At 40.2% G+C, this 23,062-nt stretch overlaps 8 protein-coding genes across 8 annotated transcripts; 5 read left to right on the forward strand and 3 right to left on the reverse strand.

The window, feature by feature from the left end:
* Window positions 1-969: 969 nt before the first annotated feature.
* Window positions 970-7,103, forward strand: SS1G_07050 (hypothetical protein; the record flags this gene model as incomplete). The annotated part of the gene is made up of 7 exons (XM_001591554.1): window positions 970-1,998; window positions 2,052-3,017; window positions 3,068-5,348; window positions 5,404-5,915; window positions 5,970-6,419; window positions 6,910-6,972; window positions 7,062-7,103. 7 exons carry the CDS (start codon window positions 970-972, stop codon window positions 7,101-7,103), a joined length of 5,343 nt encoding a protein of 1,780 aa, XP_001591604.1.
* Window positions 7,104-7,698: 595 nt separating this feature from the next.
* SS1G_07051 (predicted protein) lies at window positions 7,699-7,890 on the forward strand (the record flags this gene model as incomplete). The annotated part of the gene is made up of 1 exon (XM_001591555.1): window positions 7,699-7,890. One exon carries the CDS (start codon window positions 7,699-7,701, stop codon window positions 7,888-7,890), a length of 192 nt encoding a protein of 63 aa, XP_001591605.1.
* Window positions 7,891-8,532: 642 nt separating this feature from the next.
* SS1G_07052 (predicted protein) lies at window positions 8,533-8,917 on the forward strand (the record flags this gene model as incomplete). Its single annotated transcript, XM_001591556.1, has 2 exons — window positions 8,533-8,668; window positions 8,808-8,917. 2 exons carry the CDS (start codon window positions 8,533-8,535, stop codon window positions 8,915-8,917), a joined length of 246 nt encoding a protein of 81 aa, XP_001591606.1.
* A 1,884-nt stretch (window positions 8,918-10,801) lies between these two features.
* On the forward strand, window positions 10,802-12,582 carry SS1G_07053 (hypothetical protein; the record flags this gene model as incomplete). The annotated part of the gene is made up of 4 exons (XM_001591557.1): window positions 10,802-10,828; window positions 11,274-11,378; window positions 11,862-12,231; window positions 12,548-12,582. The coding sequence occupies 4 exons, from the start codon at window positions 10,802-10,804 to the stop codon at window positions 12,580-12,582; spliced, it is 537 nt and encodes a 178-aa protein (XP_001591607.1).
* A 2,306-nt stretch (window positions 12,583-14,888) lies between these two features.
* SS1G_07054 (predicted protein) lies at window positions 14,889-18,371 on the reverse strand (the record flags this gene model as incomplete). Its single annotated transcript, XM_001591558.1, has 3 exons — window positions 14,889-15,998; window positions 16,257-17,230; window positions 17,381-18,371. 3 exons carry the CDS (start codon window positions 18,369-18,371, stop codon window positions 14,889-14,891), a joined length of 3,075 nt encoding a protein of 1,024 aa, XP_001591608.1.
* Window positions 18,372-18,802: 431 nt separating this feature from the next.
* On the reverse strand, window positions 18,803-19,705 carry SS1G_07055 (ATP synthase delta chain, mitochondrial precursor; the record flags this gene model as incomplete). Its single annotated transcript, XM_001591559.1, has 5 exons — window positions 18,803-18,835; window positions 18,897-19,075; window positions 19,150-19,303; window positions 19,464-19,493; window positions 19,604-19,705. 5 exons carry the CDS (start codon window positions 19,703-19,705, stop codon window positions 18,803-18,805), a joined length of 498 nt encoding a protein of 165 aa, XP_001591609.1.
* A 2,027-nt stretch (window positions 19,706-21,732) lies between these two features.
* Window positions 21,733-21,909, reverse strand: SS1G_07056 (hypothetical protein; the record flags this gene model as incomplete). Its single annotated transcript, XM_001591560.1, has 1 exon — window positions 21,733-21,909. The coding sequence occupies one exon, from the start codon at window positions 21,907-21,909 to the stop codon at window positions 21,733-21,735; it is 177 nt and encodes a 58-aa protein (XP_001591610.1).
* Window positions 21,910-21,964: 55 nt separating this feature from the next.
* On the forward strand, window positions 21,965-22,354 carry SS1G_07057 (predicted protein; the record flags this gene model as incomplete). The annotated part of the gene is made up of 2 exons (XM_001591561.1): window positions 21,965-22,018; window positions 22,115-22,354. The coding sequence occupies 2 exons, from the start codon at window positions 21,965-21,967 to the stop codon at window positions 22,352-22,354; spliced, it is 294 nt and encodes a 97-aa protein (XP_001591611.1).
* Window positions 22,355-23,062: the final 708 nt, after the last annotated feature.

A 23,062-nucleotide genomic window follows, 5' to 3' on the forward strand; every position in this document is an offset into this window, starting at 1 on the left:
ATGTCTGTGCTTCCCATACTGCCACATAAATGCACTATAGGTTTGCTAGCCTCTAGCCAAGCGGCTCACATCAAAATCGAAAGATTTTAATCGACCGAATAAATACGTCGTTGAACACCGAGGTATCATTCTTACTCATGAGATCATGTGTGGTTATGTCGGAAAATTCCAAGCATGGTATGGCATTTCATAGTAGGTTCTGAATGACTAGATCTTCCGTAGAAAATAGGAGGCGTCACTTCCCTAAGTGTTCTCTCGTCTATGTCATTCACAATTTCACATATCTGGTAGTAGTAGTAGTAGTATTGCTATACACATCTCGATTCGACCCGACCCATGATGGATCTTCTCCCTAAAATTCTAGGTAGCAAACTCCATCTTGCAAGGCAACGATGCCGGATATGGACAACATGGAAATTGGCAAATAAAGATTAATTAGGAAGCAAATCTAAAAATGGGGAACATGGCCCGTGGTTGGCTCAAAATTATGCTGCTCACTGACGCTAGTGGAAATGGCTGAGGAAGATCACGTGGCTGCCTTGAGGTTGCCTAAAATCACGAGGTGAGGGCGTTGGTTTCGTGTTGACAACGCGGAGTTCTTGCATTATGCATTGGTACAACTTGGTATGTTGGGAGTCGCGTAAGATTTATAAATGAGACGGGTTTCTGGATGTTGATATCTTTTACTTTTTTCAACGTCCATTTTATATCATCTCCCTTCTGTGAGATTTGGTTCAATTCTATCTCATTGCGAAAGTATCCCTTGAAGATTTCTATCCTACTCAGGATCTGTAATTTCATCATCAGAGTTTAACAACTACACATAAATTGGACCAAGTTTTTTTAACTTGTATGAGAATTTGATTCACATTGTCTCTATATATCCCACTTTTCATCAATCAAACGTCAAAAATACATATTTCCTATAATTCTTCAATTCTCGACCCAGTCTTTCCATATCTCATCATCATGGCATCAGAAACCCTTCCAGAGCGTCCAGCTCCAATTGAGCTTCCAAAACTCCCTGCACCAGTCAGGGATTTCATCCCCTACCTATTTCGAAACCCTACCAAACATATCTCTACCATTGTCGAGCCCTATAAAGCCTATGAATCAGAGCTTCGCAAAGTTTACGCCCAACAGCCCGATCATGAAGCTGTCAAAGATGGAGCTGTCAATTTAGTCCCTATTTTCTCTGGCCATGAGCGTGATCTTAAGGTTCAGGCTAGAGATCTCAAAAATGAGACGAAAGAGGAGTCGGAGAAATACATCATGCCATTGAAGGATGAGGAACGCCGACCTAATGGCTCGCCAGCTGTCGTTAGATCCTTCAAAGATTTCCAGACAAATTTCAATCTCTTCTCCGAGTCTTCATTGGCTGATCTTGATTGGAACAATGTTGTTGCAGCTGGTAGTGCCGTCACTACATCCCTTATTCCAATTCCTGAGAAATGGGCCGGCAGCAAGAGAGCTATGAGAGAATATTATCACCAGCATCTGGCTCCGGCATCTGATGTCGATCTTTTCCTTTATGGACTTAGTGAGGCTGAAGGACTAGAAAAGATCAAGCAGATCGAGACTAACATCAAAGATGCCATCCTTCATGAGACAACTACGATTCGTACGAAAAATGCCATCACAATTGCAAGTCAACATCCCACTCGTCATGTTCAAATCGTTCTCAGACTTTACGATTCTATCTCTCAAATTATAACTGGTTTTGATGTGGATTGTTCTTGTGCTGCGTATGATGGAAAACAAGTTTACATGAGTCCAAGAGCTGTTGGATCATTCATTACCCAATGCAACACAGTTGATCTGACTAGAAGATCGCCAAGTTACGAAAACAGATTGAGCAAATACAGCCACAGAGGTTTTGAAGTTCATTGGCCAATGTTAGATCGCTCAAGGATTGACCCTACTATCTTTGAGCGGTCATTCGGGCGCACCGAAGGACTCGCGAGATTGTTGATCTTGGAGAAGTTGCCAAAAACAGTTGTAAGTGTTTATGTGTGGCTTTAGCAATGATCACATGCTAATTGGAAGTATAGGACCGGGAAAACTACATGGATCAACGTCGAAAAGAGCGTGGCAGACCATCCCTCAACAGAAGTTTTCGCAACCAACGTAGATTGTACGGAAATCTGAAAGACCAAGAAGAGGATGAGGTGGCAGATTGGGCAGAACAGGACGAGATCGCCAACTATCACACCATGACAGTTCCATACGGACAAAAGTACAATGCAGCAAAGATAAATCGTTTGCTGTATGCCAAAGATTTGCTTCTCAATGCGGAATGGAACCAGGACAAAGATCGCGAAGTTTATTTGCATCGTCATCCATGCTTTTTCGGCACTGCAGAAGAAGTTATCAAAGATTGTTGTGGATACTGTCCCATTCCTACTACGGATGAGGAGAAAGAGGTAGCTGAGAAGGAAAGCAAGAACTACGTCTCGGGTACTCTCAAGTTTATCACAGATGATCCCGGTCGTCAGGAGATTGGAAGTTTCAATCCTATAAATGACGATGAATGGACTACTATGAGTTATGTTGGTGATACGGCACGCCTTTGTCAAGCTATCGTGGATGGAGATCTCGAGCATGTTCAGGATTGGTGCTCACAAGAAGGTGTAGATGTGAATCGCCGAGACTTCACCGGACGTACACCTTTACACCTAGCTACCATGACTTCCACTCCAGAAATCGTCAAGTGCCTCGTCGATCACGGAGCCAGAATGATTGCTAGGCTTGTGGACGGTAGAACGGCATTACACATCGCTGCTGCTAGAGGCAACCTGGAAATGATTAGCATCCTCATGAACAAGAGTTTGGCAAATGAAGAGGAGGAAGACAAGAAACAGGCTGGTAAAGTTACATGTCTTGCACCTGATGCTGAGGAAGAATCGGATTCGGCATCAGAAATTACCCTCGACAGTGAACAAGAAGAGTCTGATGCTATGACAATGGGAAGTTTTGTCAAGATACCAGGAAACAAAGAAGAGGATAAGGATGATGTTGTAAGTTTCGTTCCTCCTGGTCCATTTCTCGTTACTGATTGGTTTCCTAGGCTGCGGTTATGGATGATTCAATGGAGGATCCTGATATCTACGACATCAATGTGATTGCTTGGGATTACGGTCTCTCTCCACTTCATCTTGCAATTCTTAATGGTCACCTTGAAGCTATCAAGCTTCTTGTCTCGGAATATGGTGCTGACGTACTATTTCCCGTCAAGTTGATAGAGGCTGGTACAACCAACGCCAAGGGTGTTGTCATGACTTTGGTATTGGCGATGTCGCTTCCCAACGAAAAGGCCAAACAAGTGGTGGAGCTCCTGTTGAAATTAGGAGCAACATCTGCACAATCCGACACCCATCATTTCACAGCCCTTCATTACATCGTTGCTCAAAACAACATGGATGTTTTGGATGTCTTATTTGCTAATGATCGTCCAGCTGCTCAAAAGGTTCTCAATAAGATTGGAATGGAAGGAGGTTATGGTCAGGCCAACACGCCACTTTCTACCGCTGTAAAGAAGACTTGCGGAGAGATGGCATCAAAACTTTTGAAATTGGGAGCACAACCTCAAATCGAATTCGAAGATTGGGTCAAAGTATATACGGCCATGAATACTCATGCCAGAAAGCAAAATACGGAAGCAAATATGAAGCAATTCCAAATAACTGTCCAACAGCCCATCATTGCTGCTATCTGTAAGGAGATGGGTGACGTGGTAGGAGAGCTTCTTTCACATGGCGCCGACCCTCAGACCCTCACAACTATTGCATGGTCGGCGGTAAATAATCCTGAACACCGACACTATTACAACGACCAGAGAGAATCAATCTTGGATGTCATTCAGCACAAATTGGAGGCCCTTCGTGAATGGAAAGAGCCGCCGCATAACCAATGGCAATATCGTCCCCAATATCTCGATACAGAAAAGCCCGAAACCCTTCGTGACGAGGATTTCTACACGGCAGACTTGGAACCAGGTACTTATAAGTACTGGACAGCCTTACAAGATTATCGAAATGAGAAATATCAGAATAAAGTCAATCATGAACGATACGAGAAGTTACTCAAGGACAAAAGGACTGAATTGGAGAAATACAAGGAAGACCGCGAAGCAATTCAAGAAGCGATCAAGGATCTTGAGAAGGCTGAAAAGGTGCTAATCGCGGCTGGCGCAAAACCGTTCACTGAGTTGTTTCCGGACATTCCTCGGACAAAAAAGCGCGAAAGTCATTCGCGGGGCTACAACTATGGGCAAAAGACAAAATGGAAGGCTTACAAGACACAATTCACCTTTTATGTTCCAGACCTGAATGATGGAAAGAGACAGGGCTATTTCATGTTGTTTGAGGCTGCCTGGAACAATGATCTTGATACCATCAAGAATCTGACACTTAGTCCTTGGAAGCGAGGGAGCAATGAATATGCACCACTCAAAATCGCAGTCTGTGATGAAAATGGATTTATGCCTTTCTCGATTGCAGTTCTTCGCGGACATTACGATCTTGCACGTAGGATTGTGGAAATTTGTCTTGCTCAGTATCACAACGCAGATGATGAAGATACTAACAAGGGACGTCAGCGCTGGGGTGTCACGGTTAATAGCAGTGATGATGAGTCGGAGGAACTGCCTATCTTCTCTGAACTAGTTACTGATAAATTTACCATTGACACTCTCGAGGAAGTTTCCAATGTTGTCAAAGGCGATATGCTTCCTTTGAGGATGATTGAATTTTACTGCCCGGCACGACGATTCATCGATAAAGATGAAAGCTCGAGATTAAGCGAGAGAGTTGATCTCTTCAGATATGCTGTTGAGCAGGACGATTTGAAAATGTTTAAATTCCTTTTGGAGGTAGCAACTGAGCAAAAAGCTTTAACGGCTAAATATGAGGATGATCAGCAATGCTACAATCTAAATTCTTCAGTCTTCAACGAAGCTCTCTCCAAAGGTAGAACCACAATGCTGGCAGAAATGATTAAATATTGTGGTGCAGGTATTCCATTTGGCGAGTTAGTCTCAGAAAGTGGTGTTGAACTCAAGACGAAGCCAAGATATTATGAAGGCTTGACAATTGGTGGCAAAAAGAGAAAGGATTGGGCACAACCACCAGGTCACATCCAAGATCTCAACCAATTTGAGGGAAGTCTTCCACCTTTGCTAGAGGCTGCACATATGGGCAACATTGAATCGGTTGAGTGGTTCATGAGTGACGCACCAATGAGACGTTACAAAGAATTTGCCGAGAGAAACAAAAATGATATGCGAGTTCGAACATTAGAATCTGGAAAGGGATTTGAAAAGACAATTTCGAAATGGATGGAGATGAATAGTAAGTCACTATGCTACATTATTGATGTTATGATGATACTGACCATATTCGATAGATGAGCTTCTACTCCACGTTGCCATTCTTTACAATCCGCAAACAGACGATGAAAAGGTCAAACACCTCAACCTTGTCAAACATCTCGTGTCCGTTCTTCCCGAATCAGTCCTTTCACTTAAATCTTCTGCGGGATATACACCTCTACATCTTGCCGTTGATAGACACAACATCTCAATTATTGAGCATCTTCTCTCGGTTGGCGCCTCATCCCGTTCTCGCGATAAACAGAATCGAAATATCATGCATACTCTCGCAAGTGCTGCCGCACGGGTGGATGAGAACACAATTTCCCGTCTAGAATCTATCATCAATTTATTCGACAAGAAGGATGTTCAAGAAATGTTACTAGAAAGAGCAGATGATTATCCAAGCGCCCTTACGCCTCTTGCTTTGTGGATGAGCAAAGCCACACAACACGATATTGAAAGTGTACTAGAAGTACTTATGAAACATTCTACTGGTGAGGAACTAGAGATGATTAATGGAGAGGGTGATTTACCTTTACACGTTGTATGTCCCCTACTCACTCATAACCCGAATCAAAGATACTAATAACCAATCCAGGCAATCAAAACCAACAAACCAAACATAACATCCTTCCTCCTCCGCCAAAAGCCAAATCTTCTCTACCGCGAATCAGCAACTGGTCGTACACCTCTAGAAATGTCCCACGATAACTACATCTCCAACTTTCTATCCCAACCACCCTCCATTAACGAACACTGGCAATATCATCCAAATAGTATTAATAACTATACGCTCAATGCGCGCGATACAAAACGTAAAAATGATGCAGCACCATATTATAAACGACATTTGTTGATCTGGGAGGAATGTTTAAGAGTTCAAGGAGAGCTGAAGAGGAAATTTGACGATGAGGAAGTTGAGGGAAAAAGTAGGGAAGAGGGCGGAAAGAGAAGATTAGTTAGTTTATTTGAGGCGAATGAGGTGGCGAGAAGATTGGCCGGAAGTCATAATAGGAGGGGAAATGGAGTGGGTACGCAATGGGATATTGTGAGTAAGTGGATGTGAATGTAGATGTAGATGTAAAGTACTGGGTGGGACATGAGAACTGGAATTTTTTATTTGGGATGAGGTTAATCTGACGGATCATGATGATGGATTTATAAGTTATGGGCTATCATGATATTTATTTATTTATTTTCGCATAGCATAGCATAGCTACATTATACTCACTGGCCACCTAAAGTAGCTTGAAATCTATTCTTTACTCCGTACAGCCTGTTGCGCAATTCTGACATCCTCAAGCAACTTACTTGAATTATTCCTCAATGTAAAATCTTACTAGATTGTGAAGTGAGCTATTAGTTGATATCGAAATAGGGAAAAATAAGAGTATTTGTTAAAGTGAATGGTTCCTGCGTAGCACGTGCACAGGGCACTAGTCCTGTTAGGACTAGATTGAGAAGCTCTCTTACAGAGAGCTTCGCACTTCCGTAGAACTTAGAAGAGAGATTAACCTACTAAACCAATATTACCTCAGTTCTGCCCTATTGTGACGGAAATCCCTGCTTTCCTCCCACCTTTATTATATAAGAAACCTCAGGTACATTAACCATGTCCACACATGATACGATTACTCGAGATTAGTATGCGATTTAGGTGACCTGACGATCAGATCCGGACAAGTACTAGGTATCAATGGTTATCGGTAAAGTAAGATCATTGGAGGAATAAATATGACTTCTTTTTGCCTAGCCATTGCGGCTAGGCCATTCATTTGTGTATATATAGAGTAGCTATCCCCATCTACAGATGCTCTTCACCTATAGATTCTAAGTTAAATACAATTGCTGGTCTATAAACACCCTTTTGGTCACACCTATCAGCTTCCCACTATTCCCTGTGTGAGGTCATTCCTTTTAACAGTATTTATAAATGAATTAAGTTAATTCATTGAATAAAAAAAGTAATATAATTAATTAATATATTGGTTTGTTAATAAATAAATTTATATATATAGTTTATTATAGTCTTTATTTTCTTTTTTCTTTTTTCTTTTTTCTTTTTTCTTTTTTCTTTTTTCTTTTTTCTTTTTTCTTTTTTCTTTTTTCTTTTTTCTTTTTTCTTTTTTCTTTTTTCTTTTTTCTTTTTTCTTTTTTCTTTTTTCTTTTTTCTTTTTTCTTTTTTCTTTTTTCTTTTTATTTTCAATCTTGAATTCTAATAAACTTTGTAGATTTTAGCTTTATATAAACTATGACGCCTGACACCTCCGGGTCATGTGGCATGCCCTGTTTGTATTTAATCACAGGAAAACTCTCTACTCTTGTTCATGGTTACCCCAAGCCCCCCAAACCTCTCTAAAACACTCTCCGATAAGGCCAGCAACCTTCTCAATAAGGTCAACGATGCTCAATCCATCTTCAACCCAATTACCCAACTCCTAGATACCTACCTAGGCTCTGAGGAAGTCCGTGCTCTCCCACCAAGTTCACGAAGACTCTTTATCTCTCTTTGCTCTTGAGTTTAAGGCAGTTATCGAATAGTACTTCGATGCCTTTGTTACTGGTTATCCTCCCTTTAGAGGAGCTATTACTCTGCTTGTCACCTTCCTTTCTCCTCCTTCCCCCTCAGCTACCATCTACACAAGTACACCCATAGTGCTTATAGGCCCCAAACCCTTTTACATTCAGAAAGCCTCTACTTCAATCATTGCCTTTACAAACAAGATTCCTTTCGATAATCGCTTATTCGTATGAATCAATCAAATATATTTAGCCTGAAACGCTGGATCTTTTGCAATCCTCACAACCCTAAAAAAAGTCCTCGGATCGAACGCCTCCCTCTTAAGGGAGGTCCAAAAGGTCAAAATAAGCTTCGCTCTCTATACCAGCTCAATAGTCAATCTATTAGCCCTTGAAAAACAGAAAGCCATTATATCATCTGTAATCGGAGATTGCAAAATTGAGGTCTAAGAGAAATGGACCATTTACTGTCTAAACTATATCCCCAAGAAAGTTACTATTTTCAATGATCAATTCAAAATAGACTTCATTTTAATTATAAAAGATATGATTTTTGATACTATAAAGGAATACTCTGATCAAGTGCTTACTTATGTTATCTAATCCCAAACAAACCTTTTATCTAATAAATATTACTCAATATGGATAGTAAGCTTCAAGATAGGAGCAGAACTACTCAAAAAGAATCTGAAGATCCTAGGGGCCAATATCAGCATATCCCTCCTAATACAAAAACCAAAGATCATTTAGTGCAACCATTGCTTTCAATAACACAATGTAAGAATATGCCTCAAATTACAAATCTGCTGCTTATATAGTTCGGGAAAGCATACAAAGAGCAATCATACTATCAGTTATAATATTGAACATATATACCCACCCAAATGCCTTTATTATAATGGCCCCCATCTCGTAGATGACCCTACAAATGCCTTCTTCGCCTATAAGAAAGAGAAAGGAAATCAAAATCAGAACGCTAGACAATCTGGAAGATATACCTCGAAAACAGAAACTTTATTTGTGTAAAGACTGGATACTCAAAGCTATTATCCGATGCACAAATGGCCGATTCCCTTACCCCTCTTTCCCCCTCGGACCAACTTAGGCCAAGAACCCCCACCCGCCTATTCGGCTTCACTTACTCCACAATTCTCTTCAGCACCCGCTCCGCTAATCGATTTACAGCAATCGCCAACCCAACCCTCATCCCGTTTAATGAACTGTAAACCGCTTACAATAACCCAAACCAATATAGATAAAAAAGAGATCTCATATAATCTCGCCCTTAATCTAGCAAATATAGATCAAATTGATATCATCACGACCCAGGAGCTATACATATACAAAGATACCTCAAGAAAAATCACCAAAACATATTCCTTCTACAAAATCTTCATTTTAATAGATGATTGGAAGGATACTCCCCAAATTCTGATCTACATCAGAAAAGGAATCGGAATACGAATCAATCAAATTAGACTTATAATCTCACGAGATCTAATCTTTATACAATTACTCCTTACAAACAATTCGATATTTACTATTATAAATATATATAATACTTTAATACAATATATAGATGATAATCAAGCTATCACTTCAATTTTCGAATTACAGAGATTCCCAATAAACGCTATCCTATTAGGCGATCTCAATCTCTATTACCCCAACTGGAATCCTCTACACCTCTCCCCTTTAATACTAATTGAATCCTTTGTAGAATAATCCAACTCCCGAAACCTACACCTCATCTCCCCAATCGGGATCCCTACTCACACAAAAGGGAACGTCCTAGACCTTACCTTCCTTTCAGGGCCCTATACAACATATACTTCCCTCGCTGAACATCTAGATTACACCTCAGATCACTTTACATTAAAAACTCAACTCTATTGGAACTATCAAAGCATAAAACCTATACAAAAACTCAAAGTGGATATATTAAACAAAACACTCTTTAAAGACTTACTAAGAATCAATTTAACCTATATTAAGATCGATCTCGAAGCACCCTCCATCAGAGAGCTAAACCAATTAGCAGAGTCTCTTATACAAGCACTAATAAAAACCTATATAGATATTACAAAGAAATCTACAAAAAGCCTCCTTCAACAACCCTAGTAGAACGAGGACTATACGAAAGCCGCTCACGATCATAGGACCACCAAGACTCCTATATCCAAATGCTCTCTCCGAAAGATAATCCGAAAAGCAAAACACATCTTCTATATTATAGAAGTAAATAAAGTAAAGAATATAAATGATATATATCGAATAACCAAATAGCATCAATCTATAGACATATATCGAACCCTACCTCTAACAGACCCATCAAAACAGATTATTGCAAACACTATCGAAGAGAAAAAGAAAACCCTCATCAATAACCTACTAACAAATCTAGCCGAGATTGACGATATCCTATTCGATACCCTTATAGCCCTAAGCAGATCTATTATCTTCCCTAATATAGCTATACAAGATATAGAGCTGACTATTTTAAAAGCAGGGAATACAATATCTAATATAAACGAAATCCTAACAAAAATCCTACAAATCATATGGCTACAAATAAAAGAAGTAACCCTATCCCTTTTCAAAGGTTGTCTACATTTGGGATATTACCCAAAATGCTTTCGATTAGTTACCATCGTAATCATCCCTAAACCCAACAAGCCAGATTATACCAATCCAAGATCATACCGACCAATTGCCTTGCTCTCGATCCTAGGCAAAGGCCTTAAAAGACTTATTGCGAAGAAGGTATCATAACTGATTTTAAACTACCAAATTCTAACGAATCAACAATTCGGAGCTTTACTCTTGCGATCCTCAGTAAACCTCATCACTTACGTTACATATGATATTGAGGTATCCCTAAAACAAGGGTTAAAGATTACCCTGCTCATAATGGATGTAAAAGATGCTTTTGATATAGTATTACCAGGAAGATTAATAAATTGCCTTCGGGAACAAGAATGGCCAAACAACCTAATTAGATAGGTTCAGTCCTTCGCCATTAATCGATCCATCAAGATCTGATTAAACAACGAGATTGGCCCAAAAACAAAGTTAGAATATGGTCTTCCTTAAGGCTCACCGATCTCCCCGATCCTGTTCATACTCTACATCGCACTTCTCTTTTGGATAGGCAAACCACAAAGCAGATTCGGATATACAGACAATATCGCGATACTAGCGACATCAAATTCATTACAGACAAACTGCGATTCTCTAAAAATGGATATACAAGAAACTCTCGAATAAGGAAAAATCAAAGGTATCACTTTTGACTCTAAGAAATCTAAGCTTATATACTTCTATAAAGAACATTGAACATTAATGAATACCTTTACAATATACACCGGATCTATGAATATAGAGATCAAACCTAGCCCGCTCAAATGGCTTGGAGTCCACTTCGATAGGAAACTGTTGGTACGAGAAGGATACGGAAGACGTAGCACCCACGGATTACGTAGGTCCTGTATGTCTAATTGTATTCTGTCTAAAGAGCTAGCTACATATTGAAGGTAGTAAGTCTTATATAGACTTACTAAAAGAGCTAGTCTCTTTCGCGTTCGCTTAGTTCTTTATTACAGTAGTAATTGAATTGAAGTCATTCACTTCGTTCACACAGAAACTATGCTTCAAACCATATATCCAGATCCTCGCAACCAAAGCCCTCAAAGAAGCTAATACATTGAGATCCCTTAACAATACACATCGAAGAATACTCCCATATCTCACCAGAAGAATAACTGAAGCTTACATACTCAAACAATACTATTTCGCCTTGGAAACTTGATGGCTGGGCTGAACCAGATCAAAGAAGAATGCTCTAAACAAACTGATCTCGATCTCGAATATAATGGATAATTATATAAATCTACTCAATAAAGTGGTAATTATCTATACAAAGGCAATCCTCTTAATATACAAAACTACAAATACAACAATACTCTACAAGGAAGCCAAACTCAGACCATCCGAGATCGAACTAAACCTGATTTTACAATTATACATAGTACAAACCATTAGATTAGACCCCTACCATCCTCTCAGGATCAGAGCAGAGAATATAACCAAAGCCAGAGAATATAATTTCACCCTAAATACAAGATTCGCAAGGCTCATTACAACATTACTGGAGACTGAATACATAAACCCCTTGGCCTTTCTATCCTGGGAAATCAGAGAATCGAGGGTAAAGGCCAAGGCCCATATCAATAGTTCGATGAGCAAAACGAAGATACAAACAACTGAAGACTTCAAAGCCTTTTACACCAAGATTCCAAGAAGCGATATACAAATCTTCTCGGATAACTCAAAAAGTAAAAGTAAGGATAGCATAACTAAGAGCGGATTTATAATCTCACAATTCGATATTCAGATAGTATATCATTCTTTCTTATTAAGCACAAATACAGAAGTATTCGATACGGAAGCTACAACCGCAATAGCAAAGATAACAAAAGCCTTTATACTAATATCAATCAAATTGATTACAGATCTCTGGATCTTCTTAAACAATTACAAGGTTATTCTTCGATTAGGATCCTATTTCAATAGTTCCTTACAGAGAATCTTTGAAGACTTTCTGAAGTTTATACAAGCTTGGGCTATTAGACCAAGGCTCCTACACATCTCCTCTAGGAAAATCCGCATCCGATGAGTCCCAAGGCATCTAGATATCCCTGACAACGAAATAGCTGATAAAGCTGTTAAGGAAAGAACAAAACTCCTCTTTCCCCCCAATCCGATCTATATACTAATATCCCTAAAAAGAATAATCAAAATAAAAGTCAATAAAGCAAACAAACAATTATGGAATATAATCAGGCTACAATACTACAAAGACCTTCAACTCAATTACACTTTTAATACAGATACCCTCTCTCTAAAGAGAACTATACTCTACTATATTCTTGCTATCAGATCACAATATAGCGACTTCACAACATATCATAAATACTTCAATCATATTATAATCTACATCTATTATTCATATAATAAAAAAAAAACTCCACTACACTTTTTCTTTTGCAAAAAAGGAAAAGCCTTTAAAACATTTACAAAGAGCCCCCCTTTCGAAGTTATCCCCTGACTTCTAAACAATCTCACCGATATAGCCAAACTAGCTAAATAACTAGAATACACCAAATTCTACACAAAAATCTGCTTGTGGCATATAGGTGCAAGATAAAAAAAAAAGAACTTTCTTTCTTTCATTGGATTCAAACAGAATTAATAGATCTCTAAGAGTGCTTTTCCTTCCTCTTTTTCCTCTCTTTCATCTTTCCCTTTTCTTTCATTTAAAAAAAAAAAAAAAAAACAAGTATACATACAAACAACCAAAACAAGTACAAGGAGACAGGGAGAGAGATCAAGAGGTAGTGATCTAATAGACGAGGATGACCACAATTACAACCCCAAAAGGCCTACCGGCCCAACCCCCCCCTGCGAAGGCAATTATATAAACCCTGCCCTAGCCCCTTTAAATTGTATAAAAATACTCCCCCTAGCTAGTTAGTAAACTACTCAGAGGCTTCTCCTCTGAGTGTCATTTGTCCAAAACTGGAATAGATGGCTAAGGTTATCATACGCCAAAGCGCATGGGCCTATGGCCTATGACGATAAACACAATCAATCAATCAATCAATCAATCTCTACTCTTGTTCGGATGCGAAGACTCAACATCTGTACGCGGTGCATCCTACAAACCTCCAGCTCTCTTATGAGAGTCTGCAGAGCTAAGTTTGAGTCATTTGATGGAGTCATGGTAATTGGAAGAGGAAGAGGTGCCTGATCACAACGTTTTTACCTGTTTGCAGTTTTTTGACAATCGCATTATCGATGCACTCTCTATAATACTACCTTTATTACGAAACAAAGGACAACATCATCATCTACAACAATACACTACGAAATCATCTCACTTCTTAAAAATGAGACTCCTTTGGAATATAGAGTACAACTCGATATCTTTAATGTATATATATTATATATCGTATACCTCCTATAATCGATACAATTGAAACAATAACAATTTATATACCTTCCACACAAGAACATCGGAGGAGTATTGTTGAAGGACCTGAGCTAATAACGAAATTTACTCTACTCTCATTCAGTAAAGGTATACTATTTATGGAATTGGGACATCTATACAAGCTACTATTTATACATACTATAGTTATACTATATAAGGATTGATGCTCCTTCATAAGCTTTCTATTGGCAGAATAATCAGAATGAGGACAAGGCAATCCCGATGGTGGGCGATTACAGTACGTTCTGGTATATAAGGAGCAATTGGATTGGTGGTATCGGGAAGGGGATCAGGGATGAAGGGTTTTCGAGTACAATGTTTTAACAACATGAGGGGAAGGGAGAGAGATCAAGAGCCAGTGATCTAGTGGACAAGGATGACCACAATAATAACCTCTAAGCCATTGGCTTCAATCTGTCGCGAAGGCAATCATGTAAACCCTGCCCTAGCCCCTTAAATTGTATACAAATACCCTCCCTAGCTAGCTAGTACACTACTCAAAGGCATACTCCTCTGAGCGTCATTTGTCCAAATCTGGAATAGATGGCTAAGGTTATCACGCGCCAAGGCGCGTGGGCCTACGGCCTATGACGATAAACACAATCAATCAATTAATCAATCTCTACTCTTGTTTTCCTTCTTCTTTTCTCCTTAGCTTAGTATTTTCTAAAACAAGATACTTTACCCAGTATTCTTGAGTGACATAACCTTTAATTATTATTTATTAAGAATATTATAAAATTGTTAAAACTGTTAAAATTGTTAAAATTGTTAAAATGGTTAAAATGGTTAAAATTATTTAGAAAAAAATATAAATATAAACTGTAGGTCTCACTAGGTATCAACCAATACAATCCATATGATATCATACCATTCCATTTCTACATCTATCACTAACCACTAACCACTAACCACAAACCTTTGCAATCCCACCTCTAACAACTCCTAACCCCTCCCAATCTCCAACAACCTTTCCAACCCCTCCAAACCTTCACAACTCAACCCTCCCTCCCCATTAGTCCTCAAAACCAAATCCTCCCCACGAACCATATGAACTACAATCGTAACCCCTTTAATACCGTTCATTTTCTCTTTTCCTGCCATTTCACTTCTTAACCCCTGTTTATCCCTCACTTTACCTCTACCTCCACCCCCAGCATCAAAATCTATAGCTCTCCTCTTCCAGATACAATCATTTTTTTCATCATCATTCTTATCCACATCCCTATCCTCACTTCGCACAAGATCATCACCCAGATTTCCCTCCTCGACAAACGCTTCCCTCCCCTCACTCCCACCACCAGAAACCCATCTCATCCTCGCGTCAAAATACCCCCCACTACCCCGCGTCAACTCACTCCTATTCACCTCCACCTCCATAGCAACCCCCCTCACACTTCCCATCCCTCTACTTCTCAAACCCCCATTCTCTCGTCCATAAATCTCACCCCTCATCCCTTCCCATCCAAACCTCTCCTTCAACTTCCCCCTTGCACTAGCTTTCGAACCTTCCCTTCTCTCCCCAGCCCACTCCGACTGACCACAAATATCCGAAATCTCACAATCGCGATCGGTCGAACGTCTAGATACTTGATGCAAAGGAGAATTCGACATCCGTTTCCAATAAAGATAACTTCTTGGAAAATTGACCGATTCTTTATCTCTCCATGGATTGGATGTGAAATAGCTTGGTGAAGAGTTAGTTGGAAATCGAATATTTGATTTTACAGCTCCCTCTCCAATGGATGGATCTTTGGTTCCGTCGGTGGGAGTTGCTGTATCGCGGTTTACGGTAACTTTGGGACTTGCTTCTCTTGGAGCTTTATTGATGGCTTGTCTTCTTAATGGTGCTAAACTTTTTGGTGTGATCGGTGATGAAACCCATGGTGATGGAATTTGATCCATGGATAATGTATCACTTGCCTTCCTGATACCATTAGGAGGACTCTTCTCCAATACATGACTAACCTCCATCGGCGTGTTCCACGGAGTGCCAGATCTTTGAAGAGGAGAAAATTCATCAGGACTCCCTAACCATTCGGAAACACTATCATACTTATGAAGTAACGAACGATCATAAGTTTGAGAACGAGAAAGTATGTAAGGTTTCCTTTTCTGCTTCAAATCAGGATGTTCATTATTCAAAACAAAAGAATCATTTAAAGAGATTTTCGCCGGACTACGATGATGATGTATCATAGGTTTGTGAACCTCATTTGTGCAACATCGAACACTATGAACTGTGCTCTGGCATGCAGAACACTCGCAATCATCAAGACAATGTTGACAATCTCCTAAAATACCTGAACTAACAGGACTACGATCGCAGTGTCCATGACCAGTCCTTGGATAACCGTGACACTCTACGTAATCTGATCCATATTTTTGTTGTCCTGCTCTACATATTGGTTCGTGGGTAAATGGGTAGAAGTTATTTAGGAGTTTTGAGTCTTCTATGTGATCGAATCCGTAGCTGGATTGTACTGAGTGATGTGTCGATTCGTTCAGAACACGATACGAGCTTTTTGAATCTTGCGTATTTTCTGCATGGTCTACACGATCCATCGCAAAGGTATGTTGCGTGTTAGGATGCATTGAGTTGTCTAAGAATTGGTCTGATCTAATAGAAGTTCGCGGGAATTCTCGGTGGTCTGATTCATGACTGAGTTGTGTTGCTCGATTTTTAGATCCATTCAATCGATACAATCTCATGGAGGGTTGTGATGCTTTCGAAGAATCAGGATAGGATTGTGAACGGTAGATGTTCTCATTATTGGTACTTTTCGCTGTAATACCACCATCCATGGCTAGAACATCATCACTACGGGTAAGTGAGTGAGGAGTGGAACGTTGGTAGGTAAAGCTTCCATGACGACTAGGTTGGCAACTTTCGCACCTGTGGTCATATGTCTGTGGTGAGTGTAATTCTGACCTATGCTCGTTGGCGTTATCCTGCGAGGAAGCATCTGTTATAAGATACGGGCGATGTGCTTGGGAGGCGTCCTCGAATTTAGATGTAGATTTTTGAGAATCCTCGGGGACATAAATACCGGGACACGAATGTAATAATTTAGAAGTCGTCAAAACTGGATTAGGCCTAGTATTTATATTTTGTGGTACAGAGCTACTAGGATGAAATGAAGGAAATGGCTCCGTGCGGGTTGGCTTTTGTTTTGGTGTGATGTCCTTAGCAGTTTGTACTGGAAGTGGTAAAGGTCTCAGCATAGACTGCTTTGTGATCTGTCTCTTTGCTGGTCTAGGTGTTGTTATACGCGGTAGTCTTGATGCTGCTTGTCGATTAGCAGAAAAGACTCGATCTTGATCAAAGCTTGCATCTCTGCCTCCGTTCGAAAATGGTAAAAGTCTATCACAAGCTTTACATAACCGATGTCCACATTTCCAACATGTATTTTCATTCTTATCATGAATCCACATACAAAGATGACAGACTCGATGTCTTTGAGGTTTATGGATTTCTTCACGCGCCACTTCGGAGGATGCAAGTCCAGGAGGTCTTTCAATACAATAAGTATCAAACAAGTCTCGAACACTTTGCCGACGAAGTGTGGATGTTGTACGTGTAGATACCTCAGAATTGCTCATCTCATTTTGACGTGTCTCTTCCCTTTGGCGATAATGACTTGACACCTGATTTTGTTTGTGAGATTTTTGAGGATCCGATGGTAATTGTGTTGAAACATAATTGTCCTCTAACCGTTGAATACCCTTGCTGATATCTACCTTGTAACCAGCAATCTTTTCCCGACATCTACTGGACGTCTTCAACGTTTCAGCAACAGAAGCCCAACCACTAGCAAGAGCATCTTCTCGAACCATACCACGCAAACTACTCGGCGAAGGTCCAATTCCATCAGCCCTTGGTGTACCCTTATACCCAGCTCTAGCATGTCCCACATCATGATTCGATCTCGGAGTTTGCAAACCCAAGAACGAATGATTTATCCCAGTCTGAGGTTGTTCATTCGGCTGCGAATTTCTGGAAGCTGGGGTTCCAAAGATATTGGTTGGTCGACGACCAAAGCTAGAGCGAGAGTTTTCCCGTCTCCTATTCAATGGCGGTCTAAGATGAGGAGGTGATTGTGATCGATGAGGTGATTTACTACTTCTCTCTCGTCTTGTTCTTGAAGTCGATCGTATTTGTGGAAATCGAGAGGGTGTTTTTGGAGGTGATTTATTTTTTTGATTGCCCGCAAGCTTTTGAAGGAACAAGATACGAGAAGCGACGGTTCCCACAGTTATGGGAAGATTATTAGGACGATCACTAGGTAATGATGAAGTGGAAGCCGCAGAATCGGCATGTATATTTCGGGCTGCAGCTGATCGCCAAGGATAGTTCATGGCACTTAAGGATACATTAATCTGGGATTGAGATTGACATAAAAGAATGAATGTAACGACTGGATACATACAGGCACTGCGCCTGATGAGTAGTGAAGGAGCAATAAAGAGGATAACCCTAATAGGAAGATGAAGATGAAAGTGATAATGATATTGAAAAAGAATATAAAGATCGAGTACTCTATTTGAAGCTAATGAGTCTCATGGATAAGGAGCCAACCTCGAAATGGTAGGAACGGCCAATAACCATACCTACCTAGTCACAATATGCATAGCTGTCTTGTCTAAATTGTACATCATAGTTCCCCCCGATCATTCAGCCCATCAACCAGTAGTAAAAATCCCATTGAAAACTTATTTGATGAGGGTAAAAATTGACCAGGCTTGTCCATTTAAAAAGCTATGATACTGATTTTCACACAACGCAATAAAAAATAGTTCACTGATGTACATTGTGCAGGTCTCTATCATCTAAGCATCACCAGGGTAGAGTAATTCCTCTACTTGAGATGTGCTTGCAAGGTCTCCAAAACCTAGATGTAAATCATTAGTCCTTGCCCTATCCACATTCAACATCTGAATATCAAAACTCACCTCCAACTCAATCTTAGCCTCAGCAATATCTTGCTCACTTCCACTTCCTCCAACAATCTTCTGAGCCTCAGCAATTTGTGACCTAACTGCCTCTACACTGAAATCCTCCAATGGGAATCCCTCTACTGCATTAATGCTTAATGAAGAGTTTGGTTGAACGACTGCGAATCCTCCGGAAACTGTTTCAATATCCCATTAGCCTCTTGTTTCCTCCCATTTTATAGATATTTCATGGATGATTGCTGTGACGTACGGAAAAATTGCTTGCTTCCACCACTCTCCTCGATAACCTCAACGAGACCTGGCTTCAACTGTTCGATGGATGGAACGTGATTGGCGAGGATACCCATTTCACCGGATTCGGCGGGGATGTTAACTTGGACGACATCTTGGGACCTGTAGACGGACTGCGAATGTATTTGTTAGTCACCTTCTTCCCATGTCCCTATCTGCCATCTCTCCTCAAATGCCCTCCTCTGCTCCTAATCAGCCCATCCCACCCACCACCTATCATCTCCCCGCTCCCTTTCCCTCCCCACCCCAAAAACAAAACCAAACCAAACATACCTGATGAGGCAAAGCCAAGCTCAACTTAATCTACCGCACAGCCAAAAAAAGTCAGCACAACAATTCACCCAAATCCACGCCATCCATTCATCCAACTCAAAACTCAAAACTTCAAAAACCCAAAAACGGAAACTCCCGACCTTATCCGCAACAGCCTCAGCATACCCTCGGCGCATGACCGGGGCCTTCAAAGCCGTAGGACGAACCCGCAGAGCGGCGCGAGCGAAACGCATGGAGTTCATGATGGGTCGAGGTATCAATTGGGGGCTTGACGTTGGTTTTATGAGGGGTTGATGGGAGCTTGCTGGGTGATGTCGGAATGGCTTTCGCTAACTATTTTCTTTAGCTTGATTAGAGGTCACGTGGGATGATTTTACAGAAATGGGAAATTGGAAGGGTTTTTCATTTGATGATATGATACTATTTTGATTACATTCTGAGATATTTTTTGATTGATTTGAGAAGGAATTATTTTCAAACTTCTTGTCGGGTCTCACGTGCTGCGAAATCATGAATTCTTTTCATCAAGTTATCACGTGTTGAATCTGGTGCTTAGTCATTAATCATTAATTATTAATCATCCATCAATCATCCATCCATCCATCAATCCATGATTCCAAGTACCAACCATCGGATCCCAGCACCCAGCTAGGTATCCCGAAAACCCCCATTCCAAACATTCCACACCCCACCCAGACACCCCAATCCGGTCAAAACACGGGAATCCGCAGGACCCCCATCCCATCCACAGCTACCTAGTACCTACCTACCTACCTGGTACCTCAGAAACCACATGAATGACAAGCCACCCACATTTTCTCATTACCGTATTACCGTATAGTACTTACTTACCTTACCACTTTATAATTCATCAAAGTAAACTTCAAAGTAAAGTAGGGAAAACCACCGACGCGGAATTACGGCGCATCACTCAAACCACTTACTTATTACACGATTACATATGATTGCAATATTCACTCACTCTCCTTGGACCCTAACTACCTACTGCGTAAAGCTCTTAGCTCTCTAATCAATCTAGCTATCTATCCGTATGTACTATGGAGTACAGTACAGTACAGTACATTACATAGTATATAGTACGTACAAACTCAGTACATACAGTACATACTACAAGTACAGCACCAACATCAAAGAAAGCAAGCAAAACAAAACAAACATCCACAAAAATTCCACTGGTCAAATTAAATCCCTCATACAGAGTATAATCATATAATCACACAATCATATAACCACAACACAGTTCAAGAATAATTTCAAATTCCCCTACCCATTTACATAGTAGTATCTACATAGCATATACATACCTACTACCTAGTAAATAAAAAGGATATTTTATTCGTTCCGCACATAGTACATACAGTAACAGTAACAATAGCAAGCTACTTTCAAGTTTCAAGTTTCAACTTCGAACAAGAAGGTTCGAAATTCAAATAAATAGAGAACAAAGAAGCCAGCCAAGCCCCAAAATCATTTTTGATGGGTAGGCTACCGGTACTACTAGACTTTTATGACTAGACTAGACTAATAAGGAGCAGACTACGGTAGGTAGTACGGAGTTGACAGCCCCAATTTTCAATTTTTAATTTTCAATTTTCGATTTTTGATGGGGATCCCGAGTCCCGTTAATAGGCCGATCGGATGAAAAAGTACGCGCCGAAAAGGGAAAAATGAGCTGTAGATCTCTTGTGGATGTTTTTGTGTAATTGTTGTGTTCTTATCATTTCTGTGTTCAGCTCGGTCGGTGCTTTATGAAATTTTGAAAATTTTTGATCTATGGAATTTTGAAGTTTGAATTTTGAAAGTTTGTTGTATTGTGTTGTGTTGTGTTGTACAGAGAGAGAGACTAGAGTATTATTGTTATTATTATTATTATTATTATTATTATTATATGAAATCTGTTGTACAAGCAAAGGTTAAAATTTCTCGGCGAATGTGGCACTGCATATTTCGGCGTGGATTGTTTATGCTACTTTATGCTATGCCATGCTTCATTTATGCCATGCCAATTTATGCCATGCTTTACCGTTAACTCATAAATCATCAATCAAGCATTTACGATCTCTGATACTTTACGTAGGTAGTAATAAGTACATACAATCTATTTCCGCCAAGTCACTAGAAGGGTTCGCTCCTACAACGATCCATTGATCCATTATCGATCCCATTGATTCCAATTCTCTTCCGGAAGACAAAAACAGTTCATCCATAACTAGATACCCAAAGACATAAAATGGATCACCACGGGATATTAAATTACGAACATGAAGATCGTATCGCAATAATGTAGTAATTTGTAGTTGGGAGGCTTTTGCACGGTTTCTTGGATGAGCTTTGCACCGCTTTCAAGGAGGTTCACAGGGAGATTTTGATTCAGATGCGATCGTGAAGTTGGGCCTATTTTTGGCCTTGTGTTTGCAGCATTCATAAGGTGGTGAATGGTGGTTGGCACGCTTGGAGTTGGGAGGATCTTCTCCCTTAGAATGTTGCAACTACTCGAAGCGAAGGACGCCAAGGGGGAGAAAGCGGTGTACTCCGTACGTACATCGTACGCACGCTGCGTACGGAGTAGCTATGTATGATTTGGATTAGATTTTGAGGCTGATGAAGGAACTGGTTCATGTTGGGTACAGTTGGTAGTAGGTACAGGTACAGCTAAGGTAAGAAGTATGATGAACTGTCAGATGATTTTAGTCGATACAGTAAGAGCTTACCTACTCAGCTTCCTCCTTTTCTCTGCAAGGAGAATCAAATCTTTCATCATTTTCGCCACTTGGGAGGTGAGCCAGCACATTGCACAAAAAAACACCAAGACGATTAATCAATCTTATGCCAGCACCAATGCCGGTCTCCCAGCGGTGAGAGGGAAATAAATGAAGAAATATCATCGTATATGTAGGCGAAAGTTGTACAGATAACTCTTGATACCCTCTCTACCCTATCCTAAACTCAAGCTACTCGGAGCCGAACACGGATCAAGCTGTCAGCTTGTCAATGCAGGATATTGCTCGAGTATCACATCATTTTCTTATTTCCATCCAATGGTTCTTCGGTATTGGGAATGGCAGATATGGCAATCCGACACGTTTCTGCATTTAAAGCCTTTGCTCACTCAGGGAGGGGTAAACCCTTCCATTGTATGATTGAATGTGGGGTTACTGTATGGATTCCAATTTCCAGCGGTCAAAGTCGTACGGAGCAGTAAAATGCTAGGATTACCATTGGTTCATCGTTTTCCATCCGATTGAGGTGTTACTTCGGCAATATAGATGAACCTTTCATTAATTAATTAGCATCCTATTGGTTTATAGGAAAATGATGTCGTCAGTGAGGACTCCCATCCTTTCCACCAAAATAACTTGATGGTAAGGTGGGATCCCGCCAGGTGAAGGTATCACGAGCCTGTTTGATCTGATACATGTTACCTGAAATGACATGAGCCATGGAGAATGTGACATGACTTGCGCTATGCAAGATATACTTTCCCGCACGTTTCTCGTAGACCCTTTATACCTAAATGCAAAATGACGAGTGCCTTTGAAACGATTCCAAGTAAAATATAAAGTTTGGCACTTTGGTGA

Source organism: Sclerotinia sclerotiorum, genomic scaffold (genome assembly GCF_000146945.2).
Source record: "Sclerotinia sclerotiorum 1980 UF-70 scaffold_9 genomic scaffold, whole genome shotgun sequence".
In the NCBI taxonomy this organism is placed as follows: Eukaryota; Fungi; Ascomycota; class Leotiomycetes; order Helotiales; family Sclerotiniaceae; genus Sclerotinia; species Sclerotinia sclerotiorum.